Raw genomic sequence first — 27,107 nt, forward strand, 5'->3', positions numbered from 1 at the left:
AAAACGAGTGTTTTGAGGCTAAATGCCTGGCACGAGGCAGCCCTGGTGCAGCCTTAGAGCAGACACGTGCTGGAGAGCAGTTCCATCACTGGACACTCATGACTTGGGTAAGGAAAAACCACTTTAAACGCTACTCCTTTTGCATATGTCACTCAGTCCTTTGTGGAATACATGGTGCTCTTTAAAGGGCAGAGCAAACAGCCTCTCTGGGGTCAAAAAATTTTCCCCTTCAGAAATGCCACAGAGCCTATCCATTTACAACACATCGGGCTGCTGCCAGGAGGAGAAACTGCCAGAACCCTGCACAGCAGCTGCAAGAGGAAGGAGGAAACTATGCAGCGGTGATCTAAAGGCTGGAGAAATTTTGGGTAATCCCTGTTCTCAGCCCTGCCAAAATCCTATTGCATAAACCAGCTTCCCTGCTGTTTGGTGGACAGCTCTGGTGCTCTTCCATGTTTATCTCCTTTCCCTCTCTGTGTGCTCTCTGCTTCTGTTTGCATTCAGGTCTCCCCTTGCTGTGCACTTGGAATAAAAGGACTGTAAAGCTCCAAACCTAGGGAATTACAGAGATGACCATCCTTGGCAATGCCACTCTTTATTTCTCCACCAGGATGTGACCTCTGCACCACTGCAGAGGACGGAAGGGGTTTAGCTCGACTGATACACAGAGGAATGGTAGTACTTGATAATTTTACTTGCAGTGGCCTGATGGCATCTAGCCCTGGGAAGCCAAGAACCTGCACTGGCCTGATCCTATTTACAAGGACTGGAGGATTCTTCTTTAAAACACTTAGAGAAGTGGCCAAGAAAAATCAAAAATTCCAAATTCAACCAGTCCAGGTGTAAGATTACCCCTTTTGGGTAAATATCAGAGGATATTTCCCTCTTGTTTCCTTTTCTGGTCCTTTTCTGAATACAATCCAAGCTCATTTAGTAACAGGGAGGCTGCTCTCATTCATTTCTCACCCCTGATGGTAGATGACAACCAAATGGGATGTGCTGGTGTGTGATCAACCCTGAGGAGCCACCAAGCCTGGCTGCTACCAGCCCTCCTGCACACACTAATACTGATCATAAAACCTGCTGAGAGCCAGCAGTTCTCTCAAAAGCTGCTCAGAAAGTGTTTATTGAGGCCTAAGAGCTACAAGATACAGATTAAATGTAGCAAATAATGCAAAGCTCTTTTTTTGCACTTCCCTGCAGTTAATTAAGGGCATTGCGATGGGGGCCATGAGGGGAATGTATTTGTGAGTGTGTTAACCTGTTCCCTGAAAGCAGCCCAGACTGTTGGGATGGCAGAGGCAATCCCCACAGCAGGACATCCAAGAAAGGCAGAAACTCGGACACATCTCGTTTGATTTTTCCCACCCTTGTGACTTGGTAGTTTTCTGTTGATGATGGAAGTGCAAGGAGCTGACCTGGTCACACTCTTACAAGAATGACATCTACAAAATCTGTAGAGTAAAAACTGTGCAGAAAACTCTGCCTGGTGCTTGCTGTGCATCACTGGAGTGGGCTACAAAGCTGCAGTAACTGGAATGAGGAAAAGAAGGAGCAAGTATATTGGCACTGCTGGCATTATACTTCCAATTTCTTTTATATAACTCTGTCACAAACAGTACAGTTCATATAGTCAGGTTTTTTGGTGCAGAACAAATCATCTTCTCCATGGAGGGAGTTGAGGACAGGGTTTAGAGTTAGACTCAGAGGAAGCAGACATGCAACACTATGTTTAGTGCTTCCAGCAGTGACTCCTTTTGCAGATAATAGCTATTCCCCTCTGTTGATTAAACCACAATAAGACAGTGAATTAGTGGTCCAAAGCACCATTCAACATTCAATCAACAAATTGCACGTTTGTTTCTATCTATTCTACACAAGAAGTTAGGATGTTTAATTAGAAATTTGTGAAGGAATTTTATGTCTTTAAGATAAATATTCCCCTTCTTGTTGCATAAACCCTGTGATTGTGTGATTATGTTGCTTACACTGTGAAACTGCAAAGACATGGGTCATTTCTCATTCACATCGCCTTGACCTTGTTACCACTCCCACAGAAACCCTCAGGTGGGTTCAGAGAAATGCAGAACAAGACAGAGTTAACAGTTGTAGATTTAAAATCACTTAACTGTACACAACAGAACAAAAGGATAAGTGTTTGCAAGGATTATAACTTAAAATTACACAACCAATCACTAAATAAATTGGAAAGCATTAAATACAAAACCAAGCCCCCTGGGCAACCACCCATCCAAAAGCTGCAATTCCCCACCACTAAACGTACATGTCGGTCTCCACATTGTTCATCTGGTCCAACACTACTCCTAGTTCCATCATTCTGTAGGATTTGACACAGTGACTCCTGATTAATAGAGAGTAAAAGAGCCTTGCCTACCCTTTGTACATGTCAGCCTCTCTAAACTGAGCCTTCTCAGCTGATTCAGTGTAACATCAGTTTTAACCCTCTTAGTCACAGAACAGAATTGTTCAGTAACACTCATGGCCTTCAGGGACCCAGCTACCATCAGTCCATATAGGAAATGCATTAAAATTGGTATTTCTCCATTATTAAGAAAACAGCCAGATCCTGTTGAAAAATCCCTTTTCTCCTGATCCCTATGTGACCCACAGATACTCTGACACACACAGCTGAGCACCTGTACTGGAGCTAATACTCAATGACCAGGAAAAGCTTTTGATTAAGAGAGAACTGTCCCTAATTGCAACTCAAACACAATTATACCGATAACTGCAGTATCAGAAAGATTGTTTTAAAATGCATTACTTACGAGACTGATAAGAATTTTTCCTCTACTTAAAATTCATGCTTCAATAGGTATTATTAGGCCTAACTTAGAACTTAGTTATTATTGTTCAATTAAAGTGACATCAGGCAACAGCCCCTTGTGAATTCTATAGGATTTACTGTAAATCTTCCCATACCACCACTCTTCTCCTAAAGGTCATGTGTGCTACAGGTGTCAGCTCAGATTGTCACCTCTGGTGCAAACCAACACCAAAATAACCTCCATGCAACAAATGCACGATTCAGTGGGTGAAACTGGGGAGCACGACACTGTTGCTCAATTATTCACTATCACCCTTTCCCAAAGAGCAGCGTCTCTCCTTTCTGGATGCAGAGGGTTCTTACCAGACAGGCCCTGGGGGTCGGAGTGGCGCCTTTCCAGGATTTTGCATCGCTCCTTTCTCTTTTTGCTCCCTCTGAAGCTGCCAAAACGCTTCATGAGCTGCAACATGCACTCGCGTGGCGGCAGCTGTTGCTCATGCCCGGGGTTGGAGAAAAAAGAGCAGCGCGAGGGTCGAGGCGAGGTGTTGCTTACATCAAAAGCCCAGGTGTGAGAAAATAAATCTCCAGAAAAAAGACAGCGTGGCTACAAAAGAAGTCCAGCTGGCCAGCAGCTCAGCTCTGAGGTGCGTGGCTGTGGTCTCTGTGGAGAGCTGTCCTGCAGCAGGCTGCCGACCCTTGTTCGCCAGGCGCTTCCAGCCTTAATTCCGGCATACAGTAACTGCCCTGCAAGTCTCTGTGGATACAGGGAGAAGTTCAAAGTCTGCCCAGCTTGCAGCCACACAGCTCTTATACATCAGCTGTCAGAAGCCCTGGAGACCAAAACAACATTTCCCAGTGGATCAGCTCATGTGGAAAAGGTCAGGAGCTGCCTGATAAGCTCCCTTGTTTAAAAAATACTGACTGCGCGAAGGAGCCACCAGCCCTCTTGAAGGGGACTGTCATGTGCAGCTTGGCAGGATGACTCTCTCAACAGGCTGTAAAAGGAAACCACCCCTGGACAGACAATTCCTGGCAGCAGTGCCCCAGGCGCACTGGCACCATGACGTGACATCACCCAACTATTTTGATTCACGTGTGCTGGGTCTTGGGAGTGACAGGAGAGCCCAGCTGACTGTCCATGAGCTCAGGAATGCCCAGCCCTCCACAGCTAATGACTGATGGATTCATGGGCTTGAGCTCCTGCCAATTCATGAAAAGAAGGCTGATACTTTCTGAAAATCATAGCTGGAGTGATGGGCTGGAGCTTCTCTGTGACATGCCCTCCCTGTGCTGCACATATCCCTGTGCTCAGTACAGATTGCTCTGTTCAAATTCACTTTCTGCAAAGCAAAAGGCACTGGGACAGCTGTTTGTAACACAGCTAAATCCACCTCATGGTCTTTCCAATGAGATGAGCATGCACGAGGCTCTTGTTCATCCCAGTCAGTCAGGCTGTAGGATGATGTTCAGCTCTGAGTCTGTACATTTAGAGCTATTTTTTTTAGGAAAGGGTTGATCATCATGAGCTGGATCTTTAACAGCTGGAAAGGGGTTCAAGTGTGACCAAGGCATGGTCAAACCACCATAGCCAACCTTCCTAAGATTATAGTAAATGCTCTGTTAAATCAAAAGCTTTTTTTGAAGTTACAGAGCATCAGCCTTTCCTCTGGACATCATGATAATGTGAGGCTCAGCTCTTTCAAAAATCAAACCCTTTATGAGTAATGAGAGACTTATCTTCTTTATTCCTATGAGGAACTGAAGGTTATTTCAGCTTTTTCCTCTACAAAGAAACATGACTTTTTCCTTGTGCCCATGATTGCTTCTGGGACTTAATATCATTAGGAAGAAAAACTAAACCCTGCCTTGAATACTGCAGAAAAAGCCTTTATCAAGACAGATTCCTTGCAAGCTCTGGTTTTTCAAAAAAATGCACTTATGCAAGAATGTCTTGGGCCTTCAGGGACCCCAAGAATATGTGCAGAGGTGGCAGCAGGTTCCTCTGTCATCTTCAGCTACCAGAGACTCCCCCAAGTCTACCCTGTGGAGAATGTGGAAGAAGACAGTACAGAGGACACCATTGTTCTTTCACCTAGCAACCAAACCAATCAAATTATTACCAAGGCACTTAATTACCTTCCACACAAGGCTCCGAACTGATATCCAAGTGAGGCACGATGATAATTAACGGGAAGCTGCTCTCAGGCTTTCCCCTTTTGATTAGTCCTCCCACTTTCTTTTACCTTGATCTCTGTGGCCCTGTTTCAGCTCTGCAAGTGAACATCCCGCTGCTTTTAACCAAATAACAATCCTTGGCATAAAATCTCCTGTCAGCACAGTGTGTTTGCAAAGCCCCTTCTCCAGCCCCCCTTTGAGGCTCACTGTTCACCCACAGTGCAGAGGAGAAGCAAATGGAGCAATGAATTGAGGAATTAACAGGGGAAGGTGTCTGTGTGACTTAAATATTTGGTTTAATGTAGCTGTAAAAAAAGTCTTAAGCTCTGCACACCCCATCTGGCTTTGTGTGGCCACATTTACCTCTGCATTTTCATCTGCACTGTCCCCTCCCTTCACTCTGCCATGATCGTGGTACCACCACTGACAGCAGCTGCTGGGGACAAGCTCTGGCTCTCCCCACAAGCACATTTCAAATACTGATTCTCAACCTGCTTCCACAAGTACTTCCCATTTGAAAACCAGCTCCCCAAATCCAAACCTGGATTCTCCTTGCTGCAGACTAAGCCTAGTAATTCTTCTTTTACCATGTAGGAGAACAGAGTCCCCCCTGGCACATTTGACAACAGTTATTTAGTTCCCTTTCCAATCTTTACTTGGCCAAAAACACAAGCAGTGTTGCCTGCCCCCCCATTGCAGTCTGAACCTCAAGCTCCCTCTATTTCAGAATAGCATTCCTCATTTTTCAGTGGCCAAAGGATTGCTAAGAATGACTTAATGTTATCAGAAAGCAAAAAAATTAAATCCCTTTTTAATGAGATAAGAATTGGTATTGCTTCAGCATGGAAACAGCCCCCTTTATGATAGAAACCAAGGATAAATAGTTGCTGATGACCTTTTCAAGCAGGACCATTGCACCAGGAGGGCTCATTTCCCCTTATTAAGGGAAGCAGCAAGACTCTAATGTTTCTACACAGAGCTACTAGAAAATGAAACAACACTGTTTAACAACTGACTTTCACAGTAATTTATTAAAAAAGCACCAAGTGTTTTGAGTATAATCAGTCTGTCTCCCAAAGCTAATGGTCTAGTAGATACTTGCACATTTACACCAGGTACTACATCTTCTTAATGATTCCAGTGCAAGGATCTTGTAAAACTAATAATAAAAAGCTGTGCTTCAAAGTGTTCCTTTGGGGCCATCTATGTTCTGGAGATTGAAAACACAAATCCCTTCCATCCCTTCCGAACAACCATGAAATGGACTCTTGTCAAGCTACATTAAAGTCTCCCAAATTACTTATCCCATATTATGGTTTTTCAGCTGCATAAGGATAACACTGTGTCCCTCCAAAAATCATACACGAACTCACTCTGAGAGATACCAAGCAAAAGGCAGCTTAATAAAATGATTTTTGGGGAAGGAGCAAACAAACACTGGTGTATGTGTGTGAAACACTTCCTGAGCCCCACAAAATCTGCAAAGCTCCCCAGACCTCAGCCCAAAAACCTCCCAGCCCTGGCTGGGCTCCCTCTTTTTGACACTCTTTGCTTTTCAGTTCTCCATCTCTCAGGATAAAAGGACCTGCCTCCAGTGATTTACCATGACCCCTCAGGCACAAACATAACAAAAATCTTTTTTTCTCTGGATGTGACGTGAAGATTTGTTCTATGAGGTAGAATGGAGGGTGACTGTTCAGATTTGGTCACCAGACAGAAAATATGGAAGATGCCATTGCACCAAACAAGTGCAGCCACCAGACATCAGAGCTTTGAAACACAAACTGATTCATCCATCTCACAGAGGTGTAAATTCTGTACCATGGGGAAAATACTTTAAAACCTGATATTTCAAACTATTTCCTCAGTTGCCTTTTTAACAGGAGTTTGAACCTGACATAAAAATGCAGCAGCAGAACACAGGGCAGGCAGTGGGGACCAGTTAGTGCTATCTAATTTATTTTGATGTGAAAATGGAAAAAACAATGTTTTTCTCCTAGAAATTTAAGAGCTTATTTAGCTCAAAACAGGAAGGCTAAGAGGAATATGTATCCCCTTAGTGACAATTACTGTTTGAACTGGCTGCTGAGTATTTCCCTTTCCTATTGCTGAGAATTTCCTTGCTCAAAATGCCCTCTGTTTTTGTCATTGCTAAAAGAAATAAAGTTCAGATCCATGCTCAGAAAGGTAAAGCATGAATCATGCTTGCATTTCTACATGGATCATGTTTCTCTGCCATGTTGTCCTAAAAGTTTTCCCTAAACTGGATTTTTTTTTCTAATTTTCCTTTTTTAAACTCTACATAATGATGTTGGCAAAATTGAACATTTTCTAATGCTGTTGGTGGTGCTGGCACAGGCTTACATGTCTTACAACACCAGACTGATCTTAACTGTAACCATATTTCATATAAAGAGAAAATGTGGAAAATATTTCAAAATAACATGCAAATAAATATGCAAAAGAGATCTTTATTCTAAAAAAAAAAACAACACTCCAGTCCAGGTGATGCAATGCACAATAACAGAAAGTCTGTTTAGCCTGAACACCATTTGCAGGCTGGTGGAACAGAACATATAGCCCATGTTTTCAAAGAGAAACAAAAACTACCACTTTCTCCATCTGGTCCAAGCCCAGCTCACACCCCATAAAAGAATTGCAAGTTTATGACTCCAAGCTGGGCTCAATTACTTCCCATAATCATAACCAAGTGGTTCCCTCTAATGAGTTTTCATCTCCCTTTTTTAATACTACTTTGTGCAGCTTTCACTATACATTAAGAAAGATTTCAATCTCTGAAAAATCTGTCAGAAAAATCTAAATGTTTAATTTCACTTCTTTCTGGCAGTCCCCTAAGGTGCACACTATATTCCCCAGAACTCTTGGTAAATTACTTATAAATTACATCCTGGCGTCTCTGTGATGTTTTCCTATCCTACCTTTCCAGAGCTTGTAACACAAACCAGCAGGAACAGGAGTAACAGTGATGGTAGTGTTGGCATACTGGTGATTTCTAGGAAGAAAAGCACTATTTCAGACCCAGAGCATCTATCCCAGAAGAGCAATAAGCTGAGAATAATGACTATGATCCCATCCAAATGATAATTTTATCATTTCCCTGCATCCCTCTAATAAACTTGGTGCATATGTTTCCAGCACTCACTTCTTCAGCAATTTCAGATCTTATTGTGAAAAACTGAGCTGTTTTTAAATGCATCACAATCTGCCTGTGCTCAAAACACCAAAACAGTATTCAGTCCAGGAAGTACAAGATGTCTGGTGACAACACCACTTCTAAAATTTAGTCAGTTCTCTGCTAAAGAAAAACATCTCAACAGTAACTTTTACAAAAAAAAACCACCCCAACAAAACAGCAGAGATAATAAGTTCCTTAAAAGCATTTTCCACTTGGGCTTTTCTCATCTCTTCTTGCTTCTCTTTCTTCTTGCTTCTATCAAGTCTTTCAAATATATTGATCCACAAAACCTTGAGAAGGAGGTAGGATTCATTGGAACATCACAAATCTCCTTTTTGTTCTCTTCTTGTCCTCCTTTCTTTACTGCTTTATCACTTTTCATGCAAAATCGGAACAGATTAAATGATGTTAAAGTTAAAATGGGCATTGTAGGGCTGAACAAAATACCCCCTTCAGTTTAAATTAAAGTCTTAAAACCAGCACTGAATGGATCACAAAGGGAATGTCAGCAAATGAATTAAGACACAGCTTGCTCAAAGAAAGTGAGATGTTAGGGATGGCCTGAAAGGGAAAATTCATACAACTACCTAAATACTGAATTCCCATGAGAGTACTGGGTTTAAGAGACTAAAAAATCAGAGCATCATAACTCTACAGAAATACAGGCCTGCATTGAGTCTGTTTTGGGAGATTTATTTGGAGAGAAGAGAAGAGAAAAACCCACTGAATTAGCAACAGTTGGCACCAGTTGTCAGCTGTCCTTGCATGTCAACCCTACAAAAACCCCAAAGTCACCCCAAAATGACCCATTGCTGTGCCAGTAGGTGAAATAAAGACTTATATGCTATATATATATGTATTACATACATAATATCAGAGATATTGGCCAGCAACATCCTATTAGACCTGTGAGACAACACAGAAATGCTGACTGAAGAGAAAATTGAACCACACCTTGAAAAGCTAAATGCTTAGAGAATTCTTGAGAAGCCTTTCCCACTCCTGGCTCCAGCAGTTTCACTGATGACTCTCCCATTCTTCACTGATTAAAAATGGACCTCATAGTTCAGCTTCAAGGGAGCAGCAACTTCCAGAGGAATTAAACATTCCCTACGAGTCTCAAGGGCAAAGGAGCATTTTTGTGCCTCTCCTGCTCTTTCATGCTGTGATGGTGCAGAAGAACCTGAAACCTACGCTGAGGTCACCTACAGGTGTTGACATAAATGTTATTTTGGCAGTGAAACAGGGTCTTGTAGCAGTGAGCTGAATTGCTCATTGAACTCAAGCTCAAAGCTCACAAAATCCCAAGGACTAGCCAGGGTATCCATGGGAAGGTCTTCAACTAATCACACAGTCACTGCCAGTCTGGATACATCAGTGGCCAAGGACATGGCACAGGACTCCATCCTGATGAACTAAACACAGCAGTGATGCCAAGAGGGAAAATTCCTACAAGATCACCCAATGCTGCATTCTTAACACAAGTGGGAAGGAAGGGGAACACAATAGAAAAGGAGAATTCTTCTGTGTGTAGACAGGCACTGCACTGAAATCCACCCCCCTGCACAGTGTTTTTGAATAGCAGCAAATCCCTTCATCTGTTTGTTCAAACCATCCTTAGCAAAACACAGTAGACCTCCAGGTCTTTAAAAAAAACAATACAAGGGATTAAAAAAAGGCCCAAATCTGCACAAAAAACCCCACCAAACCAAACCAAACCATATCAAACCAAACAAAATCTAACTAAACAACAACAAACCCACAAAAACCTCCCAAAACCAGCCCCCCTGCCAAAAAAAAAACCACCAAAAAATCCCCCCCCAAAAAAAACAAAACAAAAAGCCCCAGACAAACAAACAAAACAAAACAAAAACCAAACCGAAACAAAAAACCCACAGAAAACAAATCCACAAAACCCCCTCAAGATCTGTCTTCATTTTCTACCGTTACTTTTCCAAGAAATTAATGATTCAGAAGCATCATTAGTTATAAGCAAAGGAATAAAGCCCAGTGCTTTGCATGCTTTAATGTCATCATAACTGAGCAACTGGCAAACCAGCTCTGTTAACTTCCCAAGATACCACCACTATCTTGTATATATGTATATATATGGATAGAGAGAGGCAGTTTACTAGTATTAGTTTTCCAAATATGCCAGAAGAGATGGGAATATAGAGGAGAAAATATACATTATCACACACGTGAGGTCTGGAAGAGAAAATCTTCCTGGTTTCTTTTTCCAGGTTTTGTTGTTGTTTGTTTTAATGAGGTTTGTTTTACATTTTTGGCACCCAGATTACACCAAGAAATTTTGATAACAGAAGAAACTTTACTGACTTTTTAAAGAGATATGAAAGCACTGTGAGCTTTTTGAGGTGGTACAGAGACACCTTAACAATATTCAAAGGTATAGAAAGGACATGGAAAGAGACATTGGACATGTCCAAGGGAAAACTGGATGGTTTTAGTCTCGACAATGATCTAGAAACCACCCAAGTATTTCTGATTTATTGATGATTCTACTTGCAACTGGCAGACAGATGACTTGGAAAAAAGGATCCACAGGATCCAGCTAAAAAGCTGCTGTGACTGTGGGAGTCACAATCCTATGATTCAAAGGATAGTGTGGAACAGCCTGGGTGGTGAAAAGTTCCCTGTTCATTCATTGTACCAGTGAAAACACCAAGCACTGTAAAGTTCAGAACTGTTATTTTTAGGACTGTGTGAAAAATCTCAGTGGGTTGGCTGGGACCAATGCAGACATGAACTAGAGAAAGCTTTGAGTCTTTATGCCTCGAGATGACAGAAGGGCTGGAAACCTGGGAGCTACAAGGCAGCAAGAGAAAATTCCTGGAAAAGCCAACCCTGCCAGTCTGCACACAAATACCTGGCAGGAGAAAAAATAGTCTGAAACTTTTCACAAGCGCTAATGATAAAAGAAGAGACTGAAAAGGCTGTCAGCTGTGTCCTTGGGGATCTGCTTGAAAGCCAGAGACAGAGTGGGAAAGGGGCAGCACCACTGTCACTCCTCACACAATGCTTGGTCATTTATGTTTTAGGATCCCCTTATGAATCAGAGGACCAGTGCTCAAGCACATCCCAGTTGGCACCTAATTTGCAGCAGCATCTTTCCCTGTTCACTTCCTCAAAACACATTGAGCCTCAAACTGAGAGACTTCTGGAATCATGGAATCTCTTTTAGTGGTGACTTAGCTTGGCAATACGTTGGGTCAAACACAATACTCTTTGTACCTTGTCATGTAATTTGAAAATGATCTAAAATAATAACACAGATGACCAGAATTTGTTGTAGAGAGCCATAAGATCTTGTTAAGGTTCATTCAGTGGCTTCAGTGCTTAAAGTAGGAAGCACTCTACCCAGTAGTTCTCATGTCACTAATCCTTAAATTCCACATCAAGAAACAAAGCAGAAACTCAGTGTTATGGTCACAGAGCTCTGGATATATCCAGCAGACTCTTGAATTTCTTGGTCTGCCCCAAAAGCCTCCTGCATCCTCAGTCCCTCACTCAGGTGTCTCTGTTCTCAGGGGCACATTTCTAACATAGGCCTAGGAGCTTTTTCCCACTTGGTGCAATTCTGGCTCTCAGAGCCAAGGTTGCCTAAAACAGCCCGTAAAAACCTACCCATGTTCTAGACTGAACACTTTTGTTATTATTACATATTTGTGGAAAAACCCACTCCATCATCACCTGGCAGCTGGCAATAAAGCCTGGCAAATCTGATGCTCAGCTTATTTGCAAGCACGTCACTGGAGCAAAAAAAAAAAGAATTAAAAAATTAAAACCTCTGTGCTAACAGACACAAACAGAAATTACTGCTTTAAGCCACATATTCCTTTAAACCAGGTAGGTTGTTTCCAGTCATAATAAAATACTTTCAGGGCAGAGGAGGGGAGAAAGAAACACTGAAATGGGACTGAGTATGGTATTAATGGGCTTTGGTTTTATTCTAAACTGCTATCAGGCAACTGCACAACCAGGGAAACCCCACATCATCTCTGTGAGAGCTTCAGATGAAAATCTGTTTTCAGATGTTACTGCACTGCAAGAGTCTCATGCTTAGACTAATCCCTTTTCTACTCCTATTAACCAGAAAGTTAATTAAAAATCCTAAAGAAAACAAAGACCCAGAGTAGATGAAGTACATTTTTATGGTGACCACAGGTTTCTGGCTTTCCTCCCTGTCTATTTTCTGCCTATAGCCATTACAGGCCTATGTGTTCAAAGGCAAACAGCAAAATTCCTATGGCTTCAGGAATTGCTCAAAGAGGGATAAATGCATGGTGGAAAGCACTAACCCTCAACCCAAACTTCCACTGGCCTCAGTAGCAAAATTCAGGCTCACTGCAGCAAAACCGAGCTTCTCATGATGTCTTTATATTAATTTCAGTGTGTTTTTTTTCCTGCATACGTTAAAAGATCTGACACGAGCTCCTGTGCCAAGCACAGCACTGACTAGGAAGGTCCTGCTGATCTTTGAGTCAGAGTCCTCAACACCACCAGCCTAAATCAGTCTTTCAAATTCCCCCTGCACCCTTCAGTCCTCTCTATTTGCAGTCACCCGCCACAAAATTCACACTCTTAAACTACATTAATTAATGAAACTTCACCAAAACATGGAGAAGATGCACTCAGGATCATGAACAAAAGCTCTGGGGAAACTGGAAGCAGAGGGGGATGCTCCTGTCCCAGTCTTTACCCTCCATGCTTGCACAAAGCTGCCACATCACATCCTGCACAAATCCAGCGTGGGAGGGAATGCGTGGGGCACCATCAGAGCCCAAAGGACTTTCTGCAGCTTAGCAGCTCCCTGTGCATCTCCTCCTAATGTGCTTAGCTACTTAGCCAGCAGTGAGCTAAACATCTTCATGTCAGCAGCAAGTTTTTACTGGGTTTTTGTGGTTATCCCCTTCACGACTGGGAACTTCTTGTGTCTTCACAACCTTTCCTTGGTTGCTGTCACCAGGCACTTCCCGAGGTTACAGATGATTTTGCTTTCTGCTGCAAGGGCACAAAACATGCAGCCACTGGGGAAATGGTGGTCCCTGAGTTGGCCCATGGTGAAGAATGAAGCTGGCTCTTCAACAGTTTTAACTGCTCAGCTCCAAGAGAAGTTCCACTGTGTTAACAATACCAGCACTTGCATTTCTCTAAGGACATGGCAAAACAGTGATCTTTCTTTACAGCACTGAGCCCACCAGGCTGCACTACTCTCTGCCCACCAGTCCCACCTTAGCCCTTTAAGGCTGCAAATCAAGAGCTTCTTCCCCTCCTATATTAGCATTATTAGCATATTAATGAAGCTCTCAACCTCATTTACCTCCTTGGCTTTTGCACCATGCAAAAAGAACAAGGAAAGAAGAGCTGGAGGCTTCTTTAGTACAGCAAAAGGCTCCTCTAATCCTGCAGCCTTCAGTGAAGTGGCAGAAGTTGCTTATAAATGGCTTAACTGAACAAGATTCCTTCCCCAGTGCACAGCAAATATTGTGTCCAAGGCAGAGGATAAGAAATTTTGGGGAAACAAAGTCCAAGTTTAGAGAGAAACACAAGTTCTTAACCATGAACCCATCATGGGATTTTCCCTTGGAATTTTTGCAAGATGTTCATGTGCCGTGTGCTGCTGAGCCTCTCATCTGCTGGATGGACAAGAAAGTAATTTCTAAGAATGTCAGTGATGTCAGGCATTTGCCTTTTTTTAATGTGACCATAAAGTGGCAAAAGCTGTCAGCCGCACTGGCAGTAGCTTAACAAAAAATGTTGACGTTGCCTGGATACTGAGTCCTGCTCCAGCTTTGGATTTGCCTGCGTGTCTGCATTTGACAGAAGTAACTCCTTGGGATTTTAGATTTTCTTTAATATTTTGAGATCCATGCAAATATCTCTCCTTATTCAGATCCCTCCTTCTCTCTCCTCTCCCACTTTCTGGCTTTGTAAAATGCAAACTAATTCCTCAACCACAGTAAAGCCATAAATAAGAAGTCGTAAAAATATTTTTTCTAACCTTTTTTTTTTTCCCTCTCCAGGTTAATCCTTTCAGTTATATAAACACTTTATAAAATAGCATGGCAAAAGTATATGAGAATCTGTTTATGTGATTAAGACTTGGCTCCTTCTTTCTCAGTGACAGTATTTCATGCCTTGCATTTGCCACTGCTGAGATTTGCTCAGCTGGCTCTCCACGACCTCCAAAGCAGAAGGCAGCAGGATTTAACATTGCTTTTCATGGAGTACTTACAGTAAATCACTACTGGTGGGTATCCATGGAGTCTTGGGAAAAAAGAGCATTATTAAATACCTGCTAATTTTTTGTTACAGTGGATGGATTCCAGGTTTTCACTGATGGCAAAAATCCAGCTACTCCAAAGGCAAGTGAATTTTTCCCAGTCTTTCCCTTTATTGCTGTTCTGCTCCCAATCTGATTTGTGTTTTAGTGTTTGAAGAAAAGAGTTCTGGATGCCATTTAATGAAGCACTGCAGTGTTTTATTATCCTTTATGGTAAAGAATTTGGAAGGACTTTAGAGAGCTTCATGCAGAGACAGAAACAGGACCAAAGTGCATATACAAAATACAGCACTAAACTCCTCTTCCTGGCAGCTAGATGACAGAGAAGTAAAAAACATCCACTGCAGACAAATTTTCCAGTCTGGTCCCTGACATGCACAGTTATCCCGGTACCCCACAGCAGCAGATTTCACCACCCTGCAGGGTTATTTTCCAAAGGAAATTATGTGCTGTTCAGATACTTTCTTTAGTGACACTTGTTTTATTTATCTAATGGCACAGGATTTGAATAAGTAAGCAGGGCTTTCAACAATGCCACCCCAAACATCAGGTCGTCATTCCTGGCAGAGCCCTTCTGCCTTGGGGAATTACTCAGTTTAGCCATGCCGAAGCAAAAGGTGTACTCTCCTTCCTCCTCCAGTTCTTCATCAAAAATATTCATATATTTTAACACTAAACATCATGACTGCCTCATCTCAAAAGGGTAAATAAAGCTTGAATGCAACATGTACCACAATCTCATAACTCTTCCCAGCTAACACCAAGCACAAAGCATTGTGAACATGTGAAGTTCATCTATTCAATGTAATCCTGTTTTCCCACTCATTACAGTGGTAACAGACATGAGATTTTGGGCACTGTCAACTTCAACAGCTCTGTGGGGAGGAGAAGACACTTTCCTGTTGTAGCCCCCCAAATCCTAAAATTTAAGCACTGGCAAAAAAATTAGTCTGAAAACCTTGATGTTGACAAAAACCAGATGGAAACCTAGAAGCAGAAACAAGCCCTGAAAAATATGCCTCTTCTTCTCAGCTTTAAAACTGGAATGGACAAAATGATAGGCAGAGGAAAGAAAGGTGGAGATGACTCAACAGGCTCGTTTTGTGGTGATGCCTTTTGCTGTTGCCTTCCCCAGGTCTGATGATGCTGGAACCATCAGAGCACTTGGATGTGTTTGAAGATGCAAAAGTCAGTGCCTGGAGGCAGTGCCAGGACGCTCCCACTGAACACACACTTGTGCACAAGGAAAGCCTTCTCCCACTGCACACCTCCTCTTAAATACAAAATGCAATAAAGGAGTGAAAATGATGGTGTGAGTCCTGATAATCAGGCTCTCCAGTTCTCTTTTCCAAGCACAGGTGAGACTCCCAGCCCAGCCCAGCCCAGCCCAGGGCAGCTGGATCCTCTCTTGTCCCTCTCAGCTAAACCACAGCCAAGAATTGCTAAAGCCCTGCCACCATTGCTGTAGGTCTGTGGGCATTCCCCCTTCCTGAGGTTGTAGCTGGGCTCTCCAGGGAAGCAGCTGCATGCCCTGGATATAAGTTTCCCATTCTGCAGGACAGATTTTTTACACATTCTGCTTTGAAAGCTCCTCCACTGACAATGTTCACTGTCTCCATATCCCGGCTTTCCGAAGAGAGAGGCTGTAGGGACTTCTGTGATAGCACTGTGGCTTCCAGCCGCTCCAAACAAAGCTACAGACACTCTGCCTTAAAGCTCATCCCAGAATGATGGGTGACTTTAACAGCAGCATGACTTCTGGCCAGCCCACAGCAGCAGCTTGGTTGACTTTAATGCCATTTAATTGCAGTGACAAGTCTTTAGTAACAAAACCCATGCCAAGAAACTGTGGTTGGAACAAGAGCTGACCTAAGGCCAGTTTTCAAAGGGTTTTCAATCCCCTCTTCTGTAACTTCTGGTTTCCTGGGTGCTGCACAACCTCTCCTGGGTCACTGAGGGGGCTGCAGCCACCCACAGCTTCTCCAGCTGCTGGCACAGCCACACACATAAATGAGGAGCTTTACCCCAAATGTCACCCTCTGGAAAAGCCACATGCTCCTCCAGCACCATTCTCTGAGGCTGGGGAAGATCCCAAGGTAGCCACCATCACTGAGTGTCTGGTGGGGCTTATTCCCTTAAAAAATATCTGAGATTTCAACTCTCTTCATCACCCCTAAACTCTGTGGTTAAATGAAAAAGCAACACAACAGGAGGGGGCAGAACCCCTCTGATGAACACCTCCCTTGCACCTCCACACACAACCCCCACACCCCCCAAAAATCAGGAGAGCCTTATCTTTCAGGATTTATCTGGCAGCATGGATATGTGTGACTGTTGCTATATGGAGACATTCCATATAACATGCAGAAATATGACATGCTAATCTTCTTATTTGCATTTTCATATTCTAGGATTTTTACACATTCTTCACTCCAATGGCCTGGATAATACTGGAGCAGAAGTCCTCTTTGCTTAAACAAACTTCAAGGGAATCCCAAAGGCATGGCTATTTTTTACATACATCAATGAAACTGAGAAAAATGCTAAATCTCAGCTTCTTTTTTGGTCTTTGTTTCTACAACAAACAGGGAAAAAGAAAAATGTTCTTAACATCTGCAACAAAGCCCAAATCTGTCACTCCACAGCCATGGATTTGACCATTTCTGTAAATTTAGAATGTCTCTCCCTATGTGTCTTCCCTTGTCACTAGTAAGAATTTGCTGATAATCCACCTATTTTTCTGCAGACTGGGCTTCTGATCCAACAAAATCTAGCCAGCTGTACAAATGGGTTTGCACTAATCCCCACCATTTGTTTGAAAGATTTCTGTGAACACCAACAAACATACAAGATGTCAGATCAGCAAAACTCCTCATTACTTACTATTTATCCCTTTGATTGCATTAGAAATAAGGATTTTCCTCTGGCTTTTAGGGACAAAACCCCACACTTAGATCCCCATGTAGGAAACTATTGCTTATCGTTCACCACCTTCACAGAGGGCATGAGCAAATATTGCTGAAATTAGCCAAAATATGTCTGGTCTTTTGGTTTGATTTGGTTTGGTGGTTTTGGGGTTTTTTTTGTTTGTTTGAGTTTTTGTTTGGTTTTGTTTTGGTTTTTTGTTCATTTTGTTTTAAGGAGGTCTTTGCATTTTTCTTCAGATCAACTGACTTAGGTGGCTCAGCAAGGATTTACTATTAATTTCAGGGACCCAAGTCTGGAAATTGTTCCACTGGGTTCAGAGCCCAGTGATCAAATCTTCCCCTGTGTCACTGTGAAAAAGTCAGATGTAGTAAATCCAATGTATTTAAATAACAGAGCAAAAACTGATCTTCACAGAGGCAGAAACACATTTTAACCAGCTTTGCTGCAAGAGGCAATACTTTCTTCTAAAATATGAAAAAACTCAGTTAACCTCTCATTCATTTCACCACTCTCCTGAACAAGTTTAGGCTGGTGCTGCCTTGCTGAGAACTCCGTTGCCAAAATCCCATTTCCATTAGCTGGCTACTTGTTTCAGCTGCCACTGGTGCTTCTTATCTTTCAGAAATCCTTCAAGGTGCACTGAACATGGCCAAGCTCACCCCTTCTCTACCACACACAAAGAAGGCAGCACTAATACAGATGCTAAACCCAGAATAAATCACTCTGGCAATATTTGCCACCTGTAGCTGCTCTTCCTTCTGTATCAAGCATTGGCTCAGGTGAAATTCTTTCACCTTCCTCCCAGAAAGTCTTGACCTTTGTGGAGTTTAGATGTGCACCTCTGTTTTGCATGGATTAAAGCCAATTTTGTCCCCTGGATGCTCAGTGCTCTGGGGCATCTCAGTGCAAAAGAGGAATTGAAGCAAAGGCTTTACTGCAAACAGCGTCATCCTGTTGGAGCTATGGCCAAGTGCAGTTCTCTCACCACTAAACAGCTCCATGGAAATACTGTGAACATGAAGAGCTGTGGAAACCTTATACTGAGGTTAAACAAACAAATCTGACACCAGACCTTCTGCCCAGCTCAGGCAGGCAATGAAGCAGATACATTCACAGTGACCCTGAAATGAAATGCTCTGTACTCCCAAATAACGGTGTTTGTGGAAGAAAATTTGATTAATGGCTTACCTCCACATGCCAAAAATTAATTGCATCATGGTCCATGGATTTATCAACGCAATTAAATGTCTACCTTGCTATGGAGTGTCATATTCTGACCTGAGGGCAATGGCAAACACTCCTGGGATGAGGGGAGGAGAAGCCGATTTCCTGACCAGCTGCTGAAATGGCAGTTTGGAGGGAGGGATGCTTTTAGTCCCTGATGTTTTAATTGGTTTAGAAGTGGGAAGGAAAAAAAAAAAAAAAAAAAAAAAAGGCAACGAAACAAAACAACACCAAGTACAGTCAAAGGTTCTTAGCTCAAAACTTAACCCAAGGCATTTCCAGGCAGGCAAACAAGAAGGAGGAGCAGTGGGATGCCCACAGGAGGGCACCTCTGTTTCACAGTGCTGGAGGAGCTGCTGGGGAGGTGCAGGCTGGGCTGGCACTGTCTGGCACAGCTGCTCCCACGCTCTTGTCACCGCAGTCCCGTGTCACACGCCCACACAGGGCTCCCAACCCTGCACTCACTCACTTCTGGGGCTCAGAGAGCCGTAAACAGCAGGAGATGCTGCAAGCAGCAAACTACAAAGAAACCCACCACTGTTGCCAACCAATGAAGTGTGCTTACAGGAAACCCAAGGCAAGCTTCAAAATAATTTAACTAAAGGACTGAGGTGCTTTGATGGTTGATCATCAAAAGCTCTGAGTACTTGTTTCACGTATCAACCACACACATTAATGTTTTCATCTAAGACAAGAAATTTTTTTTAGATACAGAAGAATGTTCAAATACTCTGTGAACTGCCAAAGAAAAGGGCATAACTGAAAGTTTATATAGAAAAAAAAAATCCAAAACAACAACAAATCAAAACCAAACAATCCACAACCCTTTTTTTGTTTGTTTGTGGGGTTTTTGGTGGTTTGTTTTGTTTTGTTTTGTTTTTTTGTTTGTTTTTTTTTTGTTTTGTTTTGTTTTTTGTTGTTGTTGTTGTTGTTGTTTTGTTTTGTTTGTTTTTGTTCTTGGTGAGGTTTCTTTTTCCTTTTACTTTTGTTTTAAAACTAAAATAAGAAAACTTGGATTTCATTAACACTTGGTGCCCTCTCTAGAATCAGCCTTCCCTGGTGGGAGGGTGGTTGAGTCTACTGATCCATCTTAGAGATCCCAGGCATAGGGACCTTCATAAGCTCTTTGCTGGCTTCAGGTTTGTCATTTAGCCATCACCACTGCTGTTTTTAGGACTGTCATAAATCTGTTGATTTCTGACATTTGAATCTTTCAGCAATGCTCTGTAGATGCCCTGGTCTAGCTGTTTATTATATATTGAATAATAACAAACTCTAATACCCAAGCAGACCAAGGGGGAAGCACTGCATGAGAACATCAATCATAGATTATTGCCAGAGATGGATAATCAGAGATGACTCTACTGACTCAAATCTTCCCTTCAGAAAGTTTTCTATTCAGGGCATTACTCTCAAAATCACATTCATTACATTTTTGCTTACTCCCCACCCCATCCTCTGCACTTTTTCTGTGGAGCATCCACACACACCCACTTGGCAGCACAAGCCGTTTCATACAACACTGGCTCAGCACAGAGAGGGCAAACCACAAAATGGTGCAAAATTTGGGGAGCATGGACCTCTGGCTAACGTGTGAGTGCCTGTGAGTAACAAAATGCTTTTATAAACCTGAATTGGGTCCTTTGCACAGCGTTGTCCTTTATTCAGTATGTCCCACTGTCCTGCTGTGCCAGGGAAGCTTGTCAGAAGTTCTGATGGATTATCAAACAGATTTATTGAAAGATTCAGATGGATGGGAATCGTTCATAGATCACTGTCCAAAAATTAGACCCAAGACCCGTTTTCTGACATGAGTAGAAGACTTTGCCTGTCATTTCAAGCTAAGAACATGATTTCTAGCCTTCTTCAGCTAATGCATTTATTATTCTACTCACAATAAACCTCAAATCAATTAACTCACTGGGCTAGAAAATCCTAAACTAATTAATTTTAAAAAGTGGCATCTCTGCTCTCCTTGGCTTTGACAAAGGAAACACAAGCTCACTTTGGTCAAAGAGAAAGCAGCATGGAAAGATTCAGCTGCACTACACAGATTCAGGAGAACAGGAATTAGATCAGTGACATAGGTTGGAATGACACCATTTCCACAGAAGTTTCACCTCTGTCAAACTGCAAGGACAAGACTTCTTCCTAGATCTCCTAATTCAGACTGATATTTATCTGATTTACTATGACAATGGGGAAAAAATACTAAATCTGGCACCAAGCAAAGCTTTATACTTTTTTCTCTGCTTTTCCACATTTCCTTCTCCCAGTACCAACCAACCTGCTTCTATATTTGCTGTACAGATCAAATGGGCTAATAACAACTCCACTGTCAGATGATCACTACACAACTTGAAGGTGTTCCAGCCCCTGAGTGAATCCAAATAGATGATCCAGGTTCTTCCTGCCCAGTTCATGACTCTGCCAGTGACTGCTGGAAGTGAGGAGTTGCTAAAGGAGCTGCTGGAAGCTCATGTGATGCACCAGCTCAGCTGTGACACTGCAGTGCCTGCCCGTGGTGACTCCCCATACAAATGGGAGTGTTACCTTTATGGTCAGTGGGAAAATGGACATGTGAAAGCAGGAAACAGATCTAGAAAACCTCGCAGGCAAGTGGCAGAGCCTGTGTGAAGTCTATAAAACTCTCTCAGTCAAATCACTGGTTATCAGCAGGGCTCTCCTTCAAGATGTTTTTGAAGCACCAAAGGCTGAAAAAAGCAAAGGCTCATTTCCACAAAGCCCATCAACTGAGACATGATAGTGATCAGCTCCTTGCCCTGTTGACTCTCACAATGCACAGTGATTTACCATCATTTTTATGAGGCTTATTTTATTTTTAAAATCAGACCAAGCTCAGTCATAACTCACACTGACCCAAGAAGGGCCACAAGAGATGGCCTGAGCCTGGGATTTATCTGTATTTTACCCACTCTACTACACACACTATATTCCTCAATCCAATTATTTTCCTGCCTTGTGATCTTCCATTACATATTTTTCCAAATAATAAAACCGATTGAATCAATATTTATCATGTTTATTCAGCCCCTTCTTGAGGTATTTTCCAAGCACTTTATCTAAGAAGCTGAAAACCCATGATATCTGTGAAACTTGGATCTGATATCTTAAGTCATTATTACTCCTCCAGACTCCAACCACATAGCAAAAAATCTTGGATGCACAATGTTTCTTCAGTGGAATTATGACAAGCATTCACTTAGAATCAGGAAAAGCAAGGTACTTTTAAATGTGTGAACAAACCTACTAAAATAAATAGGATTTCTCTAGCACTTATAAACAAATACTTGCTTAGGGACCAAATTCTGAAATGATTGATCAAAATGGAAAATGGACACATAAATATACTTGAAGGTCTGCTCCTACATATATTCTCAGGTTTGTAAAATACAGTTAAATATAAATAGCCCACAACCACAAAGACTTCCCCCACAATTTATTTCCAAATTATTTCCTCTGATTAGACAGCCTAAGACAGCAAAGCTTTACTATTTACTACCCTTTAGCTTTACTATTGCTTACATTGCTGCCTGTGTGGAAAAGTCACCTGCACATCAGCAATGCCCTTCAGACAACTTTCATCAAAAGACACAAAGAAGAGCAGCAGCACTTCATCAGCCCTTGGAGATGTTCAAACTGCAGTTTCTATTTCGCCTTTGTGCCAGCAGCAGCGTCTAAAAGGGCAAATACAAAACTAAGGTCTTGTCCATATAGCACAAGAAATAATAATTTGGTTGTTATTAAAAAGTTCCACAGCTGAAACCCCAGGAAAGAGATAGAAAATGAGAAAGAATCTGGTCACAGGTCTGTCCCATACCCTACAGATGAAGGTATGAAGGTCAGAGACTGAAAAAATTCCTTTTTTTTTTTTTTTTTTTTTTTATGATTGAATATATATCTTTAGGAATTTGAAGACAATCCGAAAAATGCTTCTTGCCTAGACAGAGGGAAGAAATATAAAAACATACTGGATGTACTCCCCCTATGCAGACAACACTGATCATGAGAAACTAAGGTGAAAAGGGAAGCACATTGAAAGATATCTCCAAATAAACTAAGAACAATCACCATAGGCACATTTTAACCAGACAAATCATCTGCTGCTGACAGCAGACATCAGTAACTGGCAGGAGAAATGATGCTGAATGTGGCTGGTCTGTGGCCATGTGTACAGCACCAGCTTAGCTGCAGCAGTGCTGACACATTTTGTCTGCAAAATGTCATTTTTCTAGTGTAGATGAGACCAAAATGAACAGCTTTGGTCCCCTTGTCTGCCTCTGAGGGCAAAGCCAGCATGAAAAAGGCTGATTAGATGTCCTTGCACACCAGTACTGGAGAATAAAGCAAGACAAACAGCTTTTCTCCTTTTCCAGGTTTTATGGGATGACTGTGGAAGTCTACATCATCCTCCCAAAGTGGATCTGGACCCAGCAGCTCTATCCTTCCCCAGCTTGCTCCCCTTGTCCTGCACAGCAGTCACAGCCACAAATCAAAGCTGCCCCCTGCCCTCTGCATCCCACCTGCCTGCCCATTGAACACGGGGAAGAGCTGGAAATGGAGTGGCCTCAGCTGTTCAGAGTCCTGGTGCAGGCTGGAATTGATGGGTCTCTGTAGCTGTGGTCTGAAGGCTGGGAGGCTCCAGGACCATGGGAGGAATGTATTGATTTAGCAAAGGAAAATCCAAATGTATCTTGTAGCAGCTGGCATGAGGAAGGACACCCCATTGCCTGGTGCCATTCTGCAGGAAAACATTCCTGAAGAGTAATGGTGGGAAATAGCTTGAGGAAAGGGAAGGTGAAATGTCTGCGCCCAGCAGCCAACCCTCCACAACAGCCTGTCCTGGGCTTGACTCACTTCTCTGCAAGCAAATATGGAGTAAAATCTTGGGAGGGAATGGAGTTCAGTCTAATGCTTGAAGAAAAATTTTAGCAGAGATCAGCCACAATTCAAAAGCCTTCAGTCTGGCAGCAGTGTGGCAGGGTTTTCCCAATTTCTTCCCCGGGTTACTGCAAATGAGAGCTACTTGCTCCATCTATGGGTAAAAATTAGTACAGTCATAGGCTTTTCTCACAGAGGGCATCATCTGACCACGAGATGTTCTACAAGAAATAAATTATTAGGATGAATAAGGTGAATGACAACCATTCTGCCTTGCTTCTCACAGTTTTTCGAAAAAATTACCATCTGGACCATTATTATGGGAGCACCAGGAGTCCTCCTTATGGATTACTTTAGGCACCATAGTTAATAGTATTGAATTTCAGAAGGAGAAAAAGTATTAAGAAGAAGCAGAACACTAAAACTTTATATTGAAAAAACATTTCCTTTCTCAAGTGCACTGAAAATTCACCATAATTCAAGTCTGACCACCAGCATCAAGGTGTTTCAAAGCTATGTAATTTTCAATTCCATGTTCCATAAGCAAATTTTAATTCTGAGCTAAATTTATCTTTTGATCCCATGCACCACAACCCAAAGCTTTAGCTCAATGGAAACCTTTTAATTGATTTCTTTTGCTGGTAACACAGACAGCATCATTAATGTGTCATGAGTATTGCTGTTACTTGAACCAATTGTTTCAAAAGGGGAAGCAGCACTGAAAATGCTCTGATGTCCTTCAAATGAGGCACTCAGACCCATCAGAAAAGCTACATTTTAATGACTTAAATTTCATACAACCACCTACTTCTAATAAAATATTCAGGGTACTTGATTTTAGCCTATCTGCAGGGGTAGCTTCCTGATATCCACTCGGTGAAATAAAGCTGTTCTCATTTATTTGTACATGTTTTGGCTGTGCAGGGAGAGCTCATGCAAGAAAGTGTCATCTGCATTGTGTTTATTCCCAGTGCAGGTCACCCTCCTGTGTTTACTTTGGATCACCTCAGTTTGCTTTACTGAGATGTGCCACTGCTTTCCCTTGGCATTACACCTCTCACAAAAGCGACACAGATGGGAAGTGCCTTCCCACTGCAGCCAGGACTCAACAATGTCCTGGAGCAGCAGGTCCCAACTTGTGCCTCATGAAGCAGCTCGTGCAGTTTTGAGCCAGCCTGAAACAAACTGGGAAGCAGCTTCCCATTGCCAATTTTGAAATCTCTTATTACAGCACCTAGAACTTCAACTTGCACTTCTTCCCTCACCTTTATCTCCTGTTGCCCCTGAAGAAAATCTGTGAAATCAGTGTCGGCTCTGTAGAAGCCTACAGCAAGCTACAGGTCATATTAATGCACTCATATCCAATTAAAATGTAATTATTTTAATGTTCCATGGCTGCTCATGTTCCCACACTGCTGCTGGTGGTACTGAGCTGTACATCCTCAATTGTGCAGGATATTTTCCTGTTCTTAGATATGTTATTCCAGGGGAGCTACCACTGTTGCTGATGGGCTCAGCCTCATCCAGCAGTGGGTCCTTCTTGGAGACATCTGGCATTGGCTCTGCTGGACATGGGGGAAGATTCCAGCAGCTTTTCCCAGAAGCCACTCCTGTAGTCACCCCACTACCAAAACCTGGCCACACAAATCCAGTGCAGTTACCAATGTTATTCTCACACTGAATCCAAAACACAGCACTGTACCAGCCATTAGAAGGAAAATTAACTCTATCCCAGCCAAAACCAGGATGGCATCCACCCCTTATTCTACACTGTGATGTCATGCCCAGGTCCAACATTTTCCAATGCATCCCAATAAATCACAGTCACCTTTCCTGTCCTCTGATACACACACCCAGTGTTGGATTGCTGCAGGCTGAAGCCAGCTCTGCATGCAGCTGCTGGAGCCAATCTCCACTTGCAGAAAGCACTTGGCTCTGGGAGGTGTAAGGTGAGCAGCACTGAGGGGATGCATTTTCCAAGCATCACAGTACAGGGAACAGCACTAGAAAATCCTCTGCACCACCTCAAAACCAGGCTTAATTCACTCCCAATCCATATTCAGTTTTCAGCTGTTGGTCTAACAATGCTGTTGCAAAGAAATTCTCAGACAAAAAAGGAGTGGAAAATAAAATAAATTTGATAATTAAATTTCAGAGCTCTTGTACAGAAACCCAGCATGCAAAGAGCTGTCTTAGATTTTTCTGCAGTGAACTTCTCAAAGTGAATGGGCTGCAGCAGTGGCCAAGCACACACCTCACCCAAAAAGGTCACTGCAGAGCCTCTCCCAGAGGGACCTCAGGTGGGTTTTTTGCAAAGGTGGGATGCTGAATGTGAAGCCCCAGCCAGCAATTCACTGCTGTACTTATGAACTACCTGAAGTGGCTGGCAGCCAAGTACATGTTGTGGGACAAGGTATTTTTCAAGGTATTTTTTTCTTTCAAGGCAAATCTTTTGCCAGATCAGAGCTGTGGGGTTATGACCAGATTCTGAGTTGGGGTAGCCAAAGGGAAGAGGCACGAAGATGAGCTCTTGGATATTGCCAAAACCAATGATAAAATATTGAAGATGAGCAAAACATTTAAACTCCCAGCCTGAAGTGGAAAATATTTTAGGTTTCACATCTGCAAATCACTTTCTATTTTAACATTGTCCTACCCTAGCCCTTCGTTAACTGTGTATATTCAAAAGGCAAAATAACTTAGCTGGGAAAAGAGCAACTACATGGGAAAGCAAGCACTGCAAATACCACACATAGTCTTTAAAATGAAAACAAGCTAGGAAGAAGTTGCTTCCAAGAAAAACAAGGAATATGCAGAGTAACAGGTTAGTCTATGTTTTGAACAATGTGTGGGAGGAGGAAGCGGAGGGAAGACGGAGTATGTTATTTAAAACAAAGACTGCACCTACTTTCCCCCACACACTGCTCATGACGTCAGGAAAGGAGTGCAGCACAGACTCCTTTCAGATAAAGTGGGGGACAAAAACAAACCCCAGGTCCCTGTGAACTTTTATCTGATGCTTTTGTTGTTGTTGTTGTTGTTTGTTTTTTTTTTTAATTGCTGATTGTCTGGATAAAACACAGATTTGCAATAAATTCAAAGGGAAGACTCCAGTACAGAGTTTCCCAGAAGAGTCACAGCTGGGAGGGACATCTGCAGATCTAAGGTCTGATCCCTGCTCAAAGCAACTTTAAACTGGAGTGCTCAGAGCCTATTCCAGTCAATTTATTAAAATCTGCCAGGCCAGCCATTTCACAGCCCCTCTGGACCCCTGCTACCACACCAGCCCCTCCAAGAACATTTTTCCTACCCGTTCCTGGCATTTCCCTTGCTGACTCCTGCACTTTTTCTGGGCATCCCTGAACAGCCTGGCACTGTTGTCATAGCCCCATTATGAAACTGAAGAGAGCACAAAGGTCTTCTCCTCCTTTTTCTTCCTCCCCTTACACCATGTGCTGCAGCCCCAGTGCAGTGGCCCTTTGCTGGACCAGTGTGTCCCCACCTTTCTTGTACTGGGGAGCCCACAACTGGACCCAGCACTGCTGACGTGTCCCACTGGTGCCAAGCAGAGGGGGAGGATGACTTCCCTT

General features: G+C 42.6%; 1 protein-coding gene across 4 annotated transcripts in view; it reads right to left on the reverse strand.

Moving 5' to 3' along the window:
* PRKAG2 (protein kinase AMP-activated non-catalytic subunit gamma 2) overlaps positions 1-27,107 on the reverse strand; it is a 210,851-nt gene that overhangs the window by 103,645 nt on the left and 80,099 nt on the right. Inside the window, exon 1 of one of the 4 annotated variants that reach the window (XM_083866376.1) lies at positions 3,152-3,848. The exons of the other annotated variants lie outside the window; for them this stretch is intronic. Within the exon in view, the coding sequence (XP_083722502.1) occupies positions 3,152-3,257 (106 nt within the window). The 5' untranslated portion in view covers positions 3,258-3,848. Of the gene's footprint in view, positions 1-3,151; positions 3,849-27,107 lie in introns of those variants that run through there. 4 annotated transcript variants of the gene reach the window in all.

The sequence above is a fragment of the Zosterops lateralis genome (assembly GCF_965231275.1).
Source record: "Zosterops lateralis genome assembly, chromosome: 1".
In the NCBI taxonomy this organism is placed as follows: Eukaryota; Metazoa; Chordata; class Aves; order Passeriformes; family Zosteropidae; genus Zosterops; species Zosterops lateralis.